Raw genomic sequence first — 19349 nt, forward strand, 5'->3', positions numbered from 1 at the left:
ATCACATTACTTAATATTGTATTAGCTCTAGGACATTTAACTATCGAGCTTATTATATATCTAAATTACAACGAGCACTTTCTATTTCCCGTATTTTAATTAAACTAGTAATTTCACTGCTACATTAAAATACACTCAGCTCTTTAGACTATTGTTCTAATCTCCTTTAAATTATATATATATATATGTATATATGTAGTGACGTGCCCCTTCTGAGATTAACTTTGTTATAAAATATATTTTTTTAATAAATGATATATATATATATATATATCATTTATTAAAAAATATATTTTCCTCTCGATCTAATACTTTGTTCCACTTTAACCTTAAGAGTCATTTCTTTGTTGCATCCATTTTTTTTTTTTTTTTTTTTTGACAATAATTACAAAATCTGATCTGTCCTTTGTTTCTAAAGTTCTGTGCATTTTATTTTCATTTTTTTTTCTCTCGCATTTTTTTATTCACACTTGTGCCGGGTGATAATTTTTAGCCACTCTTATCCAATAACTTGTCGGTAACAATCTGAAAAGAAAAATAAAAACAAAAAAATTTAAAAGAGATGTTTCAATTTGCTATGAAGTAATTTCGAGGTTCCCTTTTTAGGGGTGCTAATTTGGGAGGAAAATTTTAGGGTCAGAGCCGATTTTAGGAAGACATTATCATTGAAAACTGATTTTAGGTTTATTCTCGAATATAAACTGCTAGTAAGAATATTTTTTTATTCAAAATTTCATTTCATTCAAAAATTGTCTTTTTAATTTTTCAACACAAAAAAAAAATGAATAAATAAATAAATAAAAGGTACTAATTGTTTTGAGAAGTCACAAATTTCAGGACTCAAATTTTTTTTTTTTTTTTTTACTTTGGAATCTCCACTTATAAAGGCCTGAAGGCCACTCGAGGATAAGGGTCAATGAATGTATGGTGGTAGTGTACTAATCGTTAATTGTGTAAATTGTGTAAAATTTGATTATTTATGGGACAGGACAACAAGAATTTGTTTACATTGGTTGGTTGTTTTACGGCATATCAACCCTTTTCAGGTTATTTAACGCCGAATCCAGTGATTTTGAAGAAAAAGTTATTTAATAGAATATATTTGTTTTTTTTCAAGTCGGTCTATATTTAACCCATAGTTGGGACCCTAACAGGTACAACCACTCTAGGTCAGAGTGGACCTGGGAGCATTGGCAATTAAAGGGTGGCTCCACACTCCCCAAAGCCCGCAAGCATGGGCCTCACCATCGGATATAGTTTAAGGTCATATCCAGGACCTGTTTACATTGGATTTGAAGGCTACCATGATGTATTCAACTGGAAAGAAGCAAGCGGAACAGTGTTCCAAAAGCAGGAAGTTCTAGGAAAGAAGCTTTGCTTATGGAATTTGCGTTAGGTTTATGCACAGATAGAAAGTGTGGGAAATCATATATAGTGGTTATAGCTAGTCGAGTGTTTTTTTGTTAATGTTTGAATAAGGGAGATCACAGATTGGAGTTCAGTTGAGCACTTGCCATGAAAATAGCGATAGGTCACACAATATTTTTGTAGACAGTATAATCAGATATGCAAAGATGAAATGCAGTTTGGTTTTTGTGTCTGTAAAAGTACAACTCGCATACTAAATGCAGTCGACATACAAAATCAAAACACATAAGCACATTTGTACACATATCGTCTATGCATACACTATCCTAAATAAAAACAAATAATTAAATTTTGTACCAATCAGAAAACTTTGTGAATTTATTTGAAATGGTCTTTCTGGGAGCTACCTAAGCCCTTCAAAAGAGACAAATTTTCTTTCAATAAACCAGTGGAACCTAGTTGACCCGAGTCTATGGATCAGTGTCGCTGGCGCCCCACTATGGGCGCTTATTTCTGCAACATCTCTCTCCACTCACATACACACAAACGTTTCTGAACACACAGATACACACACAACTCATTGATATTATTGTCTGTCAATCTGTTAAATCTTATTCACTGAACTATTTTCTAATATAATAAACAAATGAACATTGACGGAGAAGTTTGGAATGCGATTTTCCTGACCCCTGAAACTCACGGCTCTTAATACATCAATCCAGACTTCTTCTAATGTCTGAGCTAATGAACCCCTTGTTTTTATAAGAACTCTAAGAATATTCGAGAACATTCTATGTTTTCCTATTGCTGTAAACCTTTTATTTTAAACATATATAAAATATCTCTTTTGTGAATATATTCTTTTCTTAACTCACTAGCGGGGGTACCCGGCGATGCCCGGGTGTTTTGAGGTGTGGTTTTGGGTAAATTGGGTAAATCAAAACAAAAGAATAAGCGAAGACTTCTTGCCCGGGTGTTTGTATCAGGGGCGGGGGGTTTAAAAAAAAAATGTTTTGGTAGGTAAGTAGGAAGGATTGAACCCGAAGCCTTGAGGCGAGTTGGAAAATAAAGTGTGAAAAGAAACGTGCGACGCTAACCACTGGGCCAGCAAGAAGTAGTAGAGAAAACATGTTTGAATTTATTTAAGTATTAAGAATTGGCAGGTGCCCGTACTTGACGACTTAATGAGGTCAACTTTGACTGCGGAGCAGCATTTTATTTACTGTGGGGCAGTTTTTTTTTTTTGTTTTATTATACGAAAAAGCTGAATTCAGACGCGGTGATCAAAAAATGTTGAATATGTAGCCCTTCAAAGTCGGGCAAATTAAATACACATGCGATCCCCCTTGTTATCTCGTAGATATTATCATTTAGATGTGATATAAAAAGTGTTAAGAAGGAGCAACCACCGCAAGAAGGCAGAGGAAAAAACCCTTTTGCGAACATACATGAAAACGCACACACACAAACAAACATTTTCGCTTTTATATATATAGATTATTTTGTTTAGTTTACCATATGACAATGTCTCTCATTTTTCTCACATTTGATTATAAAACCTGCAAATCTTTTCACTGAAAATATTTCTCTGAATCTGGCTCATCCCAAAAATATTTCTCCCTTTACAAATCAACCTAAAGTAAAAACCCAAAAACTGGCAAGAACACATCCCTAAAAACTAATGACTGTCTCCTTAGAAGCTGGTGCAGTGGAAGTACTGGTAGGTCAAGAGAGGATAATTAGTTTATGTGTAAGAAGATCATTTGTAGACATTTATGCAGACCACACTACAATCTATGGCAACACTTAAAAGGCCAGCAATGACCAAGTTCTTTCTGATTCTCTCTCTTCTGATTTTGAGCACGTGGTGCAATGGGGAAAAGGGTGACTGGTTAATTTCAATGCATCAAAACCAAGTTTCTCTCCTTTCATCATAATCGCTCTGATCCTCATCACTCGTCAATTGAAATGAATGGCTCTCATCTTGGGGAAGATCAATATTTTTACAAGCTTCTGGGTTTAACCTTCACTTTTGATCTGAAATGGAACACATACATCTGTTGCGAAGATTGCTAAAAAAAATGATCGAATCACTCTACCGCCCCAGTAAGTATCTCATTGCTAATTCAATTCTCTATCTGTATGAGAGCCAAGTACACTCTAAAATGGGGTATTGTTGTCACATCTGAACAGGAGCTTGGAGCACCTATCGTATCTTGACAGCGTTCAAAACCGACTTCGAAACCTGGTAGATGATACCCTTTTCTCTTCCTTGCAACCTCTTTCCCACAGAAGAGATGATGTGAGCCTGTCTCTGTTCTATCATTATTTTCATGGCAAGTGCTCGACTGAATTCCAACCTATGGTTCCCCCATACCAAACTTTCACAAAAACACTCGACTAGTTACAACCACTTTATACAATTTTCCCCACTCTCTATCTGTACCTAAATCTAAACACAGATTCTATGAGCAAAGTTTCTTTCCCAGAACTGCCTGCTGATGGAACACTGTTCTGCTGGCCTGCTTCCTGTTTGAATACAACACGGTAGCCTTCAAATCCAATGTAAACAAGTTCTTGTTGAGCTGTTCCTAAAAATAATAAAATTCTATCCGATTTACACTTTCAACGATTACTACACTAACACCGTACATTCATTAACCCTTATCCTCGAGTGGCCTTTGGACCTTGATAAGTGGCGACTCCCATGTAAAAAGAATTTTTTTTAATGGAGATAGATGAGAACTCAGATGTGAAGAAAGTATATCTGAATGCTATCGAGAAGTTTTGTTATCTAGGTGATCGATGATGTCTCCATTCAGTCTCGAAAGACAAAGGATACTCCCTGTAGGAGCAGCTGCGGATGTAATTGTGGAGCAAGGGTTGCGCAATCCCAACCACACCTCTCCTGAATCGGCACTGCTTGAGTCCAGTGGCAAGGAGAAGCCCAGGACGACGGGAAACAATGCCAAGATAAGCAGAGAGCACATACAGCACCTGGAAGTCCCAAACGGTTACCCATTTAGTATTGACCAGGTTCAACATTGCTTAACTTTGGTGATCCAATAGGAATCGATGTGTCAGCGTGATTATGCTGTACTACCTATGTGATACCATTCGTACACAAGGAAGAGCAGGTGCTAACGCAATTGCACTAAGTAGGAGGTGGTAATGGCTATGCTATTACAAACCAGCCACAGGAAGCATCTATTAAGCATATGTACGTAGCATTACGATGTGTTACTACAGTGAAACCTAGTCAAGTGAGGGTTAAAGATAAACATCATGCAGAGAGAAATAACATGAGAATGTTACGATGGATGTGTAATGTGAGTTTTAAAGATATGCTCCATTCCGACGAATTCATGAAGATTAAATCTGGTCAGTATACAGAGATGTGTGCAAGACAGTCTTCAATGGTTTGATCACATTGAAAGAATGGATGAGAGTTTTGGGGTAAGTATATGTAGAACAGTTGCGGTAGCAGGGTCAGTTCACCGGGGAAGGATAAGGAAAACATGACGCAGTGATAAGGATAAATTTAAGAGGGACAAATTAAGTCATGGCCAGAGATAGATTAGTTTGGAAGTCAATTTCTGAAAGATGTATTTTACTATCTAGAAAATAAATGAATAAATATGGAGAACATTTGTGTGTAGGGAAGTAACTCTTGCCCTTGTTTTGCTTGTCTTTTTGAGAAAAGTTATGTCCCTTGTATTCGTTTCGAGAAAAAACACTTACGGATGTGAGCCGAGTCGAGTCGAGGCGCACCGCACCGTGTTTTTCGGTTAATGATAAAAAGTAAATTCTTCTTTGGTTGTAAAAATATGAAAAAATTATTATTCCTATTTACTTGCTTCCCCACGAGGGTAGAGTTAAACACAAGGTCGGTTTTTAATGTAGAGAAAATCCAGCTCCTCAAAAAAGGGGCACTTTGGATAGGAACAAAAATAAAAGGGTTTGTATTACTGTACACATAGATTCGAAAAAGTTGTCAAAAAAACAAATATATAACAAATAAATATTATCAAAGGCAAGATAAGTTACTTTTCTACCTAACTGGATATGTTTTAAGTGTTTTTATTTAATGTAACATGTTTATTTAGCTCGAAAAACATACTGTGTTTACCGACGCATTGGAAAATTCAAAATGGCACCCGACTCTCTCTTTAACACGGTAAGTTTGGGAAAAGGTGCTATAAACATAAAACTAGACAAAATATTGTTAGAGACTTGCTCAATATATGTTACCGTGACATAGGTTGACATATATTCGGTGGGTTTTTAATAGTATTTTGTCTAGATTATTATTTATAACACCTTTTCCCAAACTTACTGTGTTAAAGAGAAAGTCGGGCGCCATTTTGAATTTTCCAATACATCGGTAAACACTGTATGTTTTTCGAGCTGAATGTTACATTGAATAAAAACACGAAAAATATATCCAGTTTGGAAGAAAAGTAACTTATCTTACCTTTGATAACATTTATTTGTTATATATTTGTTTTTTGTCAACTTTTTTGAATCTATGTGTACAGTAATACAAACCCAAATAAAAATTGCCTCAGTCTAGAAGGACTTCTCCTTCACTGGCGGAGGACAGAAAAGATGAAGTGTAGTATCAGAACATATACTACACTTTGCTCCCAGCCAAAAGGCCAAACATAATTATTGTCAAATAATATAACGAAGATTGTTCATTAGAATTAATCTTCCTGTATTCGTTCAATATCTCCCAACATCACTTCAAAATACCAACACGGTCATACCATTTATCAACGTTAGTGGAATAAAAAAACATTTTTAGTTCTCTCTCCCTCCAAGAACTTAGGCATCAGGGTTAGATAATGAGATTGAGAAGTTACCGCCTCCCGAGGAGGGCCACTCTGACCTGCAAAAATTTGTCTGAGCAGCCCCGTCGGCATGCCCTGGTAAGGGCGCTCCAGCGCCCAATTAGCAATAAATTAACCCCTTTCTTAAAGAGAGAAAGCAAAGTTTGGGAAAATGGACCTCCTAGAACTGCACAGAAGTAAACTCCCACAAAAATCAAAAGAGACCAGGTCATTACAGGAATGGTCTAGTCTCTGTTAATTTTGGGGACCAAAGATAAAACATCCCTAATGAAATAAAATAAAATTGTTTTTTTTTTTTGTGTGTGATATTCAGTCATAATGTATTGTTCAATATTGATTTAATAATGTTTAATATTCAACAAAAAAAAAAAAAAAAAAATCTCTTACCTGCCAGGCAACTTGTTTTCCTTGACCATAACCAAAGCACGTAGAGAAAGAAAGGAAGAAAGAAAAAAAGAAAAGCACACATGACAGGAATGCATTAGTAGGAGTTTTATGCTTTTTTTTTTTTTTTTGTGTAAGACTAATATGCATGTTAGTATTAACACGTATGTATTAACGCAACGGTTGTGGAAGCTGGAAGTAAAAGGAGATAAAATAAAACACAAAATAAAAGGCAAATATTTGTATCGATGTTGGGAGTGATTCAATGCAGTAAGTAAAGGTTTTTCTTATTGTCCTAATGATTGGTCAGAGTTTATTTCTATTTAAAAAAAAGTCATAATCTTATATTAAGCCAAGTTCTAATATAAAGATAATATTTATCTTCGTAATTTTATTTATAATAATAAATTTTTCTTATGGATTTATATTTGTCTCTGAGGAGTTGTTTGATCAATCTATACCACTGAACGAAACACGTGTAAGACTTATCAAACAACCAATAAAATAATATGTTATTAATTTATTTTATTGTGGACTATTATCCTCATCTTTCTTAGTTTCTTTACAGCTAAGTTGTCTTACAACTAATAAAGATGAGAATAATAGTCCGCAATAAATAAATGTAAATAATCCTCATCTCAAAAATGAATTCCAATTAAATAATATATATACCATTCGGTACGGGCCCGACCATGGAAGATCAGATAATAAATAAATGTGGATTTATAAGACCAAAAAATACAACCTTGATCGCCCTTCAGGGGCCGAGGCGCAGTGGATAGAGACGTTGAATCTCTATGGTTCCAGGAGCGCATTGTCTGAAGATAGCGGTTTCAATCCTACCCAAAGGCGGCCAGAGGCTTACTTGGCCAAAACGTGGTGAGACGACGACAACAACAACAACTATGGATGCAGTTAGGAGATTCGGAGTTTCTATCCTGTCGCGGTTACCACCTGACGAAGGCCAGAGGAATAGTTGGCCGAAACGTCGTGAAACAATAACTAAGAAAGATAAGGATAATAGTCCGCAATAAAATTGATAAATAATACTCACCTCAATAATGAATTACAATTAAATAATAAATATGAATGTTATATAATTATTGGAATTGTTTACTAACGGTATATAATATATATATATATATTATATATATATTACATACACATATACACACGATGTGCATGAAAAGACAGAAAGAAAAAACACAGGAGGAAATAAAATTCAAATGAAAGATTGAACAGTTTCGTCCAGATCAATGAACAGCTAAAAAAGGGAAGGGGGGGGTTGTCTGAAGAAATTCACTGATCTGGAGTCAACCAGTCAATCTCTTATTTGTTTTTTATTTCCTCCTGTAGTTAATTGGGTTTTTTTTTCTATCTTTTTCATACATTCTGTTGCTACATTTTATTTAAAAATTGCATATTTTATCCTCATATGTACGTCTGTGTGTATATATATGACATACAGCATAATCACGTTGACACAATGGTATTCGTTAGATCACTGAAGTCAAGCAACGTTGAGCCTGGCTAGTACCAGATGGGTGACCATTTGGGAATCATAGGCCGCTGTATGTGCTCTCCACTTATCTCGGCATTGTCTCCAATTGTGCGGAACTTCCGCTTGCCTCTGGTATTTAACATCGATTCAGGAGAGATGTGGTTGGAGATTGTGCAACTCTTGCTACAAAAATTCCATTTCAATTCAATTCCAGGCATTCTTACAGCAAGTATCCATAGTCTATCAAGACTGAAGAAAGTTACCACACACACACATATATATATATATATAATACTTGTTTATTGTTATATAAACATGCTCACGTCCCGCTGCTACAAATAGCCACTTGTTTCAATCAAACAACAGATATCATCAGGCAGCGACTTGACTATTCAAAAGTTCAATGAATAATGGATTTTTATTTTAGGTAGGAACAAGTATTATCAGCTCTTTTTATTGAGCACTATCTAACAACCTCGTTGAATTCATTAGTCCATTACTTTTGAATATAAAAAACCCCGAGTATATATATATATATATATAAAATATATTTTAGTCATCGACATACAGACCTGTTTCATTGTTTCACAACTCATCAGTGCCGCTAGACTAACACCTATCCCAAGCCGAGGATCGAACCTAGAACCGTCGTGATGACAGTCGGCAGCTCTACCCCCTGACTACGGAATCGGTGGCCGAAATTAATCTGTCCGAATGTCTATTTAAATAAACATCCGTCCGCCACTCGTAGAGGGCTCAAACGTTTGTTTGTAAACAAACCGCGAGCTTCGCATTTTTTCAGCTAAATTAAGTAGCGAGTAAGATAATTTACGATAGTGCTCTACCCAAGAGGGGGGCTTTATAAAGTCCAACTAAATATTCGTATCAATATTTATAAGACGATCCCTAGCAGATAAAGAAATAAATTTTAAAGTTTTTTTTCCTGTTCTTCCTTGTCTGTCAGTGGTATAACCTAGGTAACAAAACTTTGATATATTCCTTTGTCAAGCAATAAATTTTGTTGTAATTCTACAAAATTTAACCCGGAATTTCGATTTATATATATATATATATATATAAATCGAAATTAAGTGGGAAAAAGTTCCCTTTTGTTTTGTGCTCTCCACCTCTTGTCTGGCTCTGAGTTCTTATATTTGTAGCCCCACCCCATATATACATCTATATGTATACATATATATATATATACATCTATATGTATACATATATATATATATATACACATCTATATGTATACATATATATATATATATACATCTATATGTATACATATATATATATATATATACATCTATATGTATACATATATATATATATATATACATCTATATGTATACATATATATATATATATATACATCTATATGTATACATATATATATATATATATACATCTATATGTATACATATATATATATATATATACATCTATATGTATACATATATATATATATATATACATCTATATGTATACATATATATATATATATATACATCTATATGTATACATATATATATATATGTATACATCTATATATATATATATACATCTATATGTATACATATATATATATATATATACATCTATATGTATACATATATATATATATATATACATCTATATGTATACATATATATATATATATATACATCTATATGTATACATATATATATATATATATATACATCTATATGTATACATATATATATATATATATATACATCTATATGTATACATATATATATATATATATATACATCTATATGTATACATATATATATATATATATACATCTATATGTATACATATATATATATATATATACATCTATATGTATACATATATATATATATATATACATCTATATGTATACATATATATATATATATATACATCTATATGTATACATATATATATATATATATACATCTATATGTATACATATATATATATATATATACATCTATATGTATACATATATATATATATATATACATCTATATGTATACATATATATATATATACATCTATATGTATACATATATATATATATACATCTATATGTATACATATATATATATATACATCTATATGTATACATATATATATATATACATCTATATGTATACATATATATATATATACATCTATATGTATACATATATATATATATATACATCTATATGTATACATATATATATATATACATCTATATGTATACATCTATATGTATACATCTATATGTATACATCTATATGTATACATATATATATATACATCTATATGTATACATATATATATATACATCTATATGTATACATATATATATATATACATCTATATGTATACATATATATATATATACATCTATATGTATACATATATATATATATACATCTATATGTATACATATATACACATCTATATGTATACATATATACACATCTATATGTATACATATATACACATCTATATGTATACATATATACACATCTATATGTATACATATATACACATCTATATGTATACATATATACACATCTATATGTATACATATATACACATCTATATGTATACATATATACACATCTATATGTATACATACATACACATCTATATGTATACATACATACACATCTATATGTATACATACATACACATCTATATGTATACATACATACACATCTATATGTATACATACATACACATCTATATGTATACATACATACACATCTATATGTATACATACATACACATCTATATGTATACATACATACACATCTATATGTATACATACATACACATCTATATGTATACATACATACACATCTATATGTATACATACATACACATCTATATGTATACATACATACACATCTATATGTATACATACATATACATCTATATGTATACATACATATACATCTATATGTATACATACATATACATCTATATGTATACATACATATACATCTATATGTATACATACATATACATCTATATGTATACATACATATACATCTATATGTATACATACATATACATCTATATGTATACATACATATACATCTATATGTATACATACATATACATCTATATGTATACATACATATACATCTATATGTATACATACATATACATCTATATGTATACATACATATACATCTATATGTCTACATATATATACATCTATATGTCTACATATATATACATCTATATGTATACATATATATACATCTATATGTATACATATATATATACATATGTATACATCTATATGTATACATATATACATATATATACATCTATATGTATACATATATATACTTATATGCATATATATATCTATATACATATATATATATATGTATACATATACATACATGTGTGTGTATATATATGTATATATATACACACATACATAGTTAGTAAATACTAGTAGACCGAAACATGCTCATGACTGTGTAGCAACAAACTACTGCTTATGTAAAGACAAATGTAACCTGCTCTACGTCTGTATTCAACACTCTTGTATGAACCTCATATTTCACTGGTTACCCTACCTTTGGAAAATAGCAACCTACAAATAAAATATATATATATATATATATATATATATATATATATGCTGTCTCATCTGATTTTAAAACAATGGGTAAAATGTTTGCAAAGTACTCGATATTTACCAATTAGAATTTTAAATTTCATCTTTGGCGATCAGACAATCTCATTTTTTCAAAATGTGAGTGGAAGGTAATTACAAACGTGTAGTAATAATGAAAACTTGACATGAAATAATAAATCCAGAATTTTTATTCATATTCAGAGGCTTAGAACACAATATACAGGAATTAAATGACATTTAATGAATACAACTAGAGGGAGGATAACAGATTCATTTTTTTTTTTTTAAAGCGTCCGGCCCTTTTAGCATTAGATGCTAATTTAAATCTGTGGATCTGAGGCACATGGAGTGTCGGGCGTCGTAATAGGTGAGAGTTTGGTTACTCTTTCAACAGATTCTGTGTCAACCTCTTCGTCTTGATTGTTTCGGTCAGTCTCTCTATCTCTTTTCTAGATTTTATTTGTTAGAAAAACACAGGCAAAGAGAAAGAGAGATAAATAAAGCAGGGGTGGGGATACAAATATAAGAACTCAGAGCCAGACAAGAGGTGGAGAGCACAAAACAAAAGGGAACTTTTTCCCACTTAACATTTCTTTTCAGTAAGAGTCACATTTTTTTTAAATATTATTTTCCAAGGTTAAAATTTGAACATTTTAGGAACACGAGTAATGCTGCATGATGATTTTTATGAAATGAAAAAAACTTTTGTGACTTTCGGTTGCATCTACTTCAATCATAGACTTATTTATTTCCTTCTCATTTCAACAAAATAGAGTGAAAAAAAATTTTTAAAGGGGGGAAAAATAAAGACTGTTTTTTTTCACCTATGATTGAGGGGGAGGGGGGGTCTACCGAAAGTCTCAGAAAACAAAATAAAATAAAAAAATAAATAAAATAATGTTTCATTAAATAAAATTTATATATATATATATATATATATACATCTTAGTCATATCTTTTGTAAGCATTATTTTGTAAAGGTTAAACTTGAACATTTTGGAAAACCCAAGTAATACTGAATGATTTTTTTTTTTAAGAAATAAAAAAAAATAATTTTTTCTGAGACTAATCACACGAACAAAGTGAGAAAAAATTTTTTTAAACAATTAAAAAATGTTCTTCCATAATCAGAGTCGATGCCACCAAAAGTTTTGAAAAAAAAATTTTCATTTAAGTAAAACTTATACAGCAAATAATACAAATTATATAGTATTTTTTTTTTATTTTCAAATTTAACCATCTACTTAAGTTTTTATTAGATGACAATCATATTTTATGCCCTATTCTCAAGTCATGAAATATTATTTATTACCAAGTGTAAACGTTCATCAAACTTTTACATTGAACAGTTTGGGTAAATTTTCTTAAAATATACAAACATACATTTTATATATACAAGGTGTCCACAAAGTCTGACTACATTATGTAGCCAGACTTTGTGGGCACCGTGTGGATTATGTAGCCAGACTTGTTCCTTGCTAATAGAGTCAGACGGTTTTGTGGCCAGGTTCGAATCTCCCAACCAGCTGTAATCATATTCCCTGCATTGATAGATTCCTGAAAGGATGAAACATTAATGTCCATACGTATTAAAAAAATTATCATAGTAATAATTTTATATATATATATATATATATATATATATATATATATATATATATATATATATATATACACAGGGTGCCCATAAAATCTGGCTACATAATCTACATGGTGCCCACAAAGTCTGGCTACATAATGTAGTCAGACTTTGTGGACACCCTATATATATATTGATATATATATATATATATATACACACACTTTTGGGTAATCAACCAAAACGAAACGGTAAATCCAAATTTATGTATATCATTTCGTCCACACACTTTTCTTAAATATTTCATCAGATAGACCCCAAAAGAATTCATTCTACCATTATTTCTAAATTCAACCAATTTATTCTTAAAATATTCTAAGATACTAAATTTTTTTAGGGAAATTGTTGCAAAAATATCTTAATCTATTAGAACAATTGTATTAAGATTTATCAAAATGTTAAACAAAGGAAATTTTTTTCTGTATTTATTTTTCTGCTCATCTGGCTCCAAGTTAAACATTATTAAAACTTCTTACTAAAAAAAATGATGGCAGTGAGAGTCAATAATAACAATAGCAAAATCATTATTGGAATCTAGAGAGATGAAGATATCTAATTAGTTTAGAAGAATCAACTTATTGAAGAAACATGCTAAAAACACGCAATTTTTTAAAATATTTGTCAAGTCATAAACAAGTAAAATCTCAAAAGAAATAAGAATCAACAGTATCTACACTATATTGCCTGGAAGTCTTTTTACTTTATATATATATATATATATATATATATATATATATACTAGCGGGGGTACCTGGTGTTGCCTGGTTGTTTCGAGGTGTATGTTGAGCAAAGAAAAAAAAAAAAAGTGGTAGTAGGAAGGCAGGCTCGGACCCATACCGTAAAGGAGGAAAAGAATGGGGAAAAAAAATGTGATGGCTTTGCTGTTACGACCACCGGCAAACTGGAAGTGATGTAGGTTTAAATTAAGGCTAGACAATCGAAAAGAGGGGATCACTTTCGACAATATCGGCGAAAAAAGCGACACTCCCTGTAGAAAAGTGCCCAGTTGAAGGTGAAGAAAATATTTTTAGCCAATTTTTCAATATTTGTCATCAAAAAGGTCGAGCTTAAAAACGATACTGATCTTGTGAAAATCCATCACCTCTGTCGAAAGTTTTAGGCAGACATGCATACATACATAAATTTATATATTGGTAGCTCAAATTTTCGATCCAAACCGATTAAAAAGCTTGCCCTATCTCTGAATACCCTTTATGTAAAATTTCAAATGTTTAAACCAGAAATCGTCTGAGTAATTTGATAGAGACTGCAGCAGTCAATTTTTTTTTTTTAACTTTGACCCCTATTATGACCCCTTAACATTTATTGTTTTGGGCTCAAATCAAGTTATTAAGTTAGATCCATGTCAACGGAACCTATATCTAAAATTTCAAGTGTTTAGACTCAAAATTGGCGGAGGAGTTTGGTAGAGTTCTCAAAGGTCAAATCATTGAATTTTGACCTCTTAACAGCCACATTTCTGGCTGAAAACCGATGACAAAGATTTTCCCAAATCTCAGTACCCTGTATATCAAATTTTGAGTCTGTAGACTTAAAATTGACAGAGATATTGTGTAGAGAAATGTACACAGACAGACATACAAACAGACACTTTCACTTTTATAGATATATAGATTAATATAAACAAATTTACAAGAACTGGTTTCTTCTGTGGAAAAAGTTGCGTGATGAGGACTTGTGGTTTTAACCAACCATCTGTCCGAAACACTATCATGTCTTGAAAATTTGTTTATATTAATAAAAATATATCTTGCTCTTCTTTTATTGAGCACTCTTAATAACCTATCACTCTTGAACACCTATAACAGTATATATATATATATATATATATATATAAAATGAAAATTACAATTGAATTTACCAAAATGATCCAAGATGGTAAAATTAAAGTATATTATAAATATTAAAGAATTAATATTTATAAAATTATCTCAGCCAGATATAAAAGCTCGATAATACCAAATAGGAAATAGAGCTTATAATATGAGCAAACAGTTAATGAAATATGTTAAAAAACACTTTGAAATGAGTTAAAAACATATTTAATCTGAAAAAGAAACACTAGATAAATGGATAGTCCTTAATCCGGAGTTTCGAAGAAATACTCTCCTTCTCATCAAAGGGTAGGAATTAGCAAAATGCAGGATCGGATTTTGCATGCAGAAGTATTTGATGAAACAACAAATAAGTCAAAGATCTTACTTGAAAACAAAATAAGTTAAGCAGAGGGAATATGGTGAAGAAAAAGGTGATTACACATTAATGGATAGTCTGGTGGAAGATAAAAAATCCAGTGACGGTAAAATCCAAATGCAAAACTTCAAGAAAGTTAAAAGAATTTCCATTTGTACAAGTAAAATCCGAAGAAATCCCGTAATTGGAAGAAGATGGTCCATAATAATCCAAATGTAGAAATCCTCTGATGAGAAGGAGAGTATTTCTTCGAAACTCCGTAGATTAAGGACTATCCATTTATCTAGTGTTTCCTTTTCAGATTAAATATGTTTTTAATTCATTTCTAAGTGTTTTTTAACATATTTCATTAACTGTTTGCTCATATATATATATATATATATATATATATATATATATATATATATATATATATATATATATATATATATAATATATATATATATATATATATATATATATATTATTCAGAATAATGAACTACAATAAATCTACTGATGTGCAAATCCAGTGATTATCGGTCTTACAAAATATTATTGGATGCAATATTTTATATAAGACTACCCCAGCTAAATAAAATTGCTCAATATACTAGATAGAGCAAATAAATCATAATTTAGCAATTTAAAATTTGTGATTTGAAAAAGTTAAATTTCAAATATAGAAATCTTATTGTATGCAAGACAAAGAATACAGTAGAGTAAAATAAAATTACTATACTGTATTCTTTGTCTTGCATACAATAAGATTTCTATATTTGAAATTTAACTTTTTCAAATCACAAATTTTAAATTCCTAAATTATGATATATATATATATATATATATTTCTATGGAAATATGTTTTTTCAATTATATTTTACCTTTTATTTATATGAATCTTTAAGTTATGAAGCTTAATGTAATTACAGAGCATATAACAAATAAATGACAAAGGTCTATATTCCAAATTTCAAGATGTTGACCATCTTACATTTTATTCAAGTATGGTAACATTTACAATTCTTGACGTAATAAAATAAAAAATAAAAGGTAATTGCAACTTCTCTCCAAATTTTCGCATTTTATCATCATGCCCATATGCATTTTATTTTTTTTAATGGATTGTTAGGTGCTTTTTCTTCTGAGGAGTTAAGGGCAGAATAGATTCTTTGATCGATATAATTATTAAATGAATGATTTTGTGCTATGAAACAGTCACTGTCAAGAACTGTAAATGGCAACATAATTAAACAAATAAATTGTAAGATGGTCAATATCGTGAAATTTGGATATAGACTTTGGTCATTTATTTGTTATGCACACACACACACACATATATATATATGTGTGTGTGTGTGTGTGTGCATATAACAGATTATTAATTTTTTTCAAAATATGATTTTTAAAGTTAAATTTAATTATTAGGTTGGTGCAAAAATAATGTCGTTTTTTTAATGTATGTATGTATATATATACATATATATATATATATATATATATATGATAAAAATGAGCATTTTGCACCAACCTAATATTACGGTATCATTTCATCATCATTAATTTTTATACATCTGAAAACAATATAAATTGATAGCACCCCTTTGCAATGACATCATAACTTACACCTTTTAACTTCACTATGTTCTCTCAGCTTCCAATAATACGTCATACCACAACACAGCAAGTGTGCACAGGTTGCCTTCTTAAAAAAAAAAAAAAAAAAAGTTTCTTATTTTTTAAAATGGCTTGTCTATATACACGCGTTTGTGTGAAGATAAAACCACCTGGGTGTCGCCATTTTTTTTTTTTTTTTTTTTTTTTTTTTTTTTTATTATTCAACAACTGAACCTGACAAGATGCGCAGAGGCTTTTTTGAGGCAAGTAATTTTTGCACTTTTACAATTTCATTTACTTTGATGAACAAGCAAGAGAAAAACAAAAGATAATAAGGAGTAATTGGAATTTTTAGTGAAATCATGGAGAGTATTGGATGAAAATGATGAATACATATTTCCAATTTGGAAATATTTTAAGTCGGTTTCTTAAAATTACCTATAAAGAAAGGAGCCAAAATGGTTATGTTAATAACGCTAAAAAACTTGTCCGATTATTTGTGAATTTTGTAATCAATTTCAAATTAATTTTTATGAGTTACAAACTTCCTATTAATTTTTGCACTTTTACAATTTTCTTTACACTATCAACTAATCTTATAATCACAAATGGGACAGGAGTGGGAGTGTCTGCTTTTCGTTGGGTATTTCTACCCTCATGTGCATTCTCATCAATGGTTTGAGTTCCAATAAATACTGCGTTAGTTGGGAGGCTACTGATTTTTCTTTTTACAATAATGAAACTTTAATCTTTATAAAATTCTTGATTAGCAAAACTTTTAATCGTTTAATAAAATGGTCATTTACTAAGTTTAAAGCCAGAAATGATTTTCTATTTGACAATTTTAAACATTTCCAAATTTAATCAATTGGAATTCATTATTGAGAGGAGTATTATTTATTCATTTATTTATTGCAGACTATTATCCTCATCTTTTAGTTGGTGTTGTTGTTGTTTTAGACGTTTCAGTCAACTATTCCTCTGGCCTTCGTCAGGGGGGGGGAATCAACGCAACGACGACAACTATGGAAGGCAGTAATTGCTGAGAATGCAGTTAGGAGATTTGGAGTTCCTATCCCGTCGCGGTAACCACCTGATGAAGGCCAAAGGAATAGTTGAAACAACAACTAAGATGAGGATAATAGTCCAAAATAAATGAATGAATTTCTAAATTTCTTTCAAATTTCAAAGAGCCACAAAAGAATTCATTCTTTTTGTTTTTTCTACGATTAAAAGATTAAAATGGCGAACTTATTTACAAAGAAACAGACATGCATTATGATGGATTTCATTTTGTAATTAAATAATTTCTTTTAAGTAGGATTTTTTTTACAAGTGTAGTTTAGTATTTCACACAATTTCATGATAATGTCTGATAGATTTAGTTGCAAGTCACGTAGATGTGAGAAACATAGACACACGATTAAGACTACTCACACCTGAGAGGATCCTGTACCTCTACAAAACCACTATTCGCCCATGCATGGAGTATTGTTGCCACATCTGGGCTGGTGTATCTACCACTAACCTCTCCCTCTTGGATAAGGTCCAGAAAAGAGTTTTCAATCTAATAGGTCCCACTTTGTCATCTAAGCTCCAACCTCTGTCCCATCACCACAATGTTGCATCTCTAGTTCTGTTTTACAAGTATTTACATGGAATGTGCTCTGATGAACTCATTGCACTTGTGTCCCCTCGACTTACATATTCCCAACAAACCCGCTTAGCAATAAAATCCCACCCCTTCATTGTTGAGATCCCTAAATGCGAGAAAGCTTTCTACTCTAATAGTTTCTTTCCTCAAATAGCTAGACTTTGGAATTCCATACCTGCTACCTGCTTCCCTAACTGTACTGATATGCAGAAGTTTAAATGTAATGTAAACCAACATCTTGTTAATCTTTCCTAAGCATGGTCCCAAATAGTAGCCCCTTACGCCCGAGTACAATATGCTTTGTTAGGGGTGAACATGAGCAGAAAAAAAAAAAAGGATCACACAATTATATTAACCCTTTATGACTTGGTTCAACTAATTTGTTCAGTCATAAATGAATGAATATAACGGCATAAATAAAGTGAAAATTGAGTCAAACACGTCTTGTACGTATTAGTTCAGTATCTGGGTAGATGCCAGATACTAACTGTCCACTTA

At 30.9% G+C, this 19349-nt stretch overlaps 2 protein-coding genes across 3 annotated transcripts in view; one reads left to right on the top strand and one right to left on the bottom strand.

The window, feature by feature from the left end:
* Positions 1–283: 283 nt before the first annotated feature.
* The window catches only part of LOC145240005 (phosphatidylinositol-3,5-bisphosphate 3-phosphatase MTMR14-like), a gene marked incomplete in the record, with an annotated part of 148228 nt that continues 129162 nt past the window's right edge, over positions 284–19349 (bottom strand). The window contains 1 exon segment of the mRNA XM_080103598.1: positions 284–525. Coding sequence (XP_079959724.1) covers positions 465–525 — 61 coding nt within the window.
* Positions 6741–19349, top strand: part of LOC145240006 (mitochondrial tRNA-specific 2-thiouridylase 1-like) — a 194623-nt gene continuing 182014 nt past the window's right edge. The window contains exon 1 of one of the 2 annotated variants that reach the window (XM_080103601.1): positions 6741–6875. Coding sequence is in view for 1 of the 2 variants with exons in the window: in XM_080103600.1 (XP_079959726.1) it covers positions 6854–6875 (22 nt within the window). In the remaining variant the exon portion in view is untranslated. The remainder of the gene's footprint in view (positions 6876–19349) is intronic. The other variant, XM_080103600.1, reaches the window with a different exon arrangement.

Source organism: Euprymna scolopes, chromosome 19 (assembly GCF_053919585.1).
Source record: "Euprymna scolopes isolate OS-2025 chromosome 19, ASM5391958v1, whole genome shotgun sequence".
NCBI lineage: Eukaryota > Metazoa > Mollusca > Cephalopoda > Sepiida > Sepiolidae > Euprymna > Euprymna scolopes.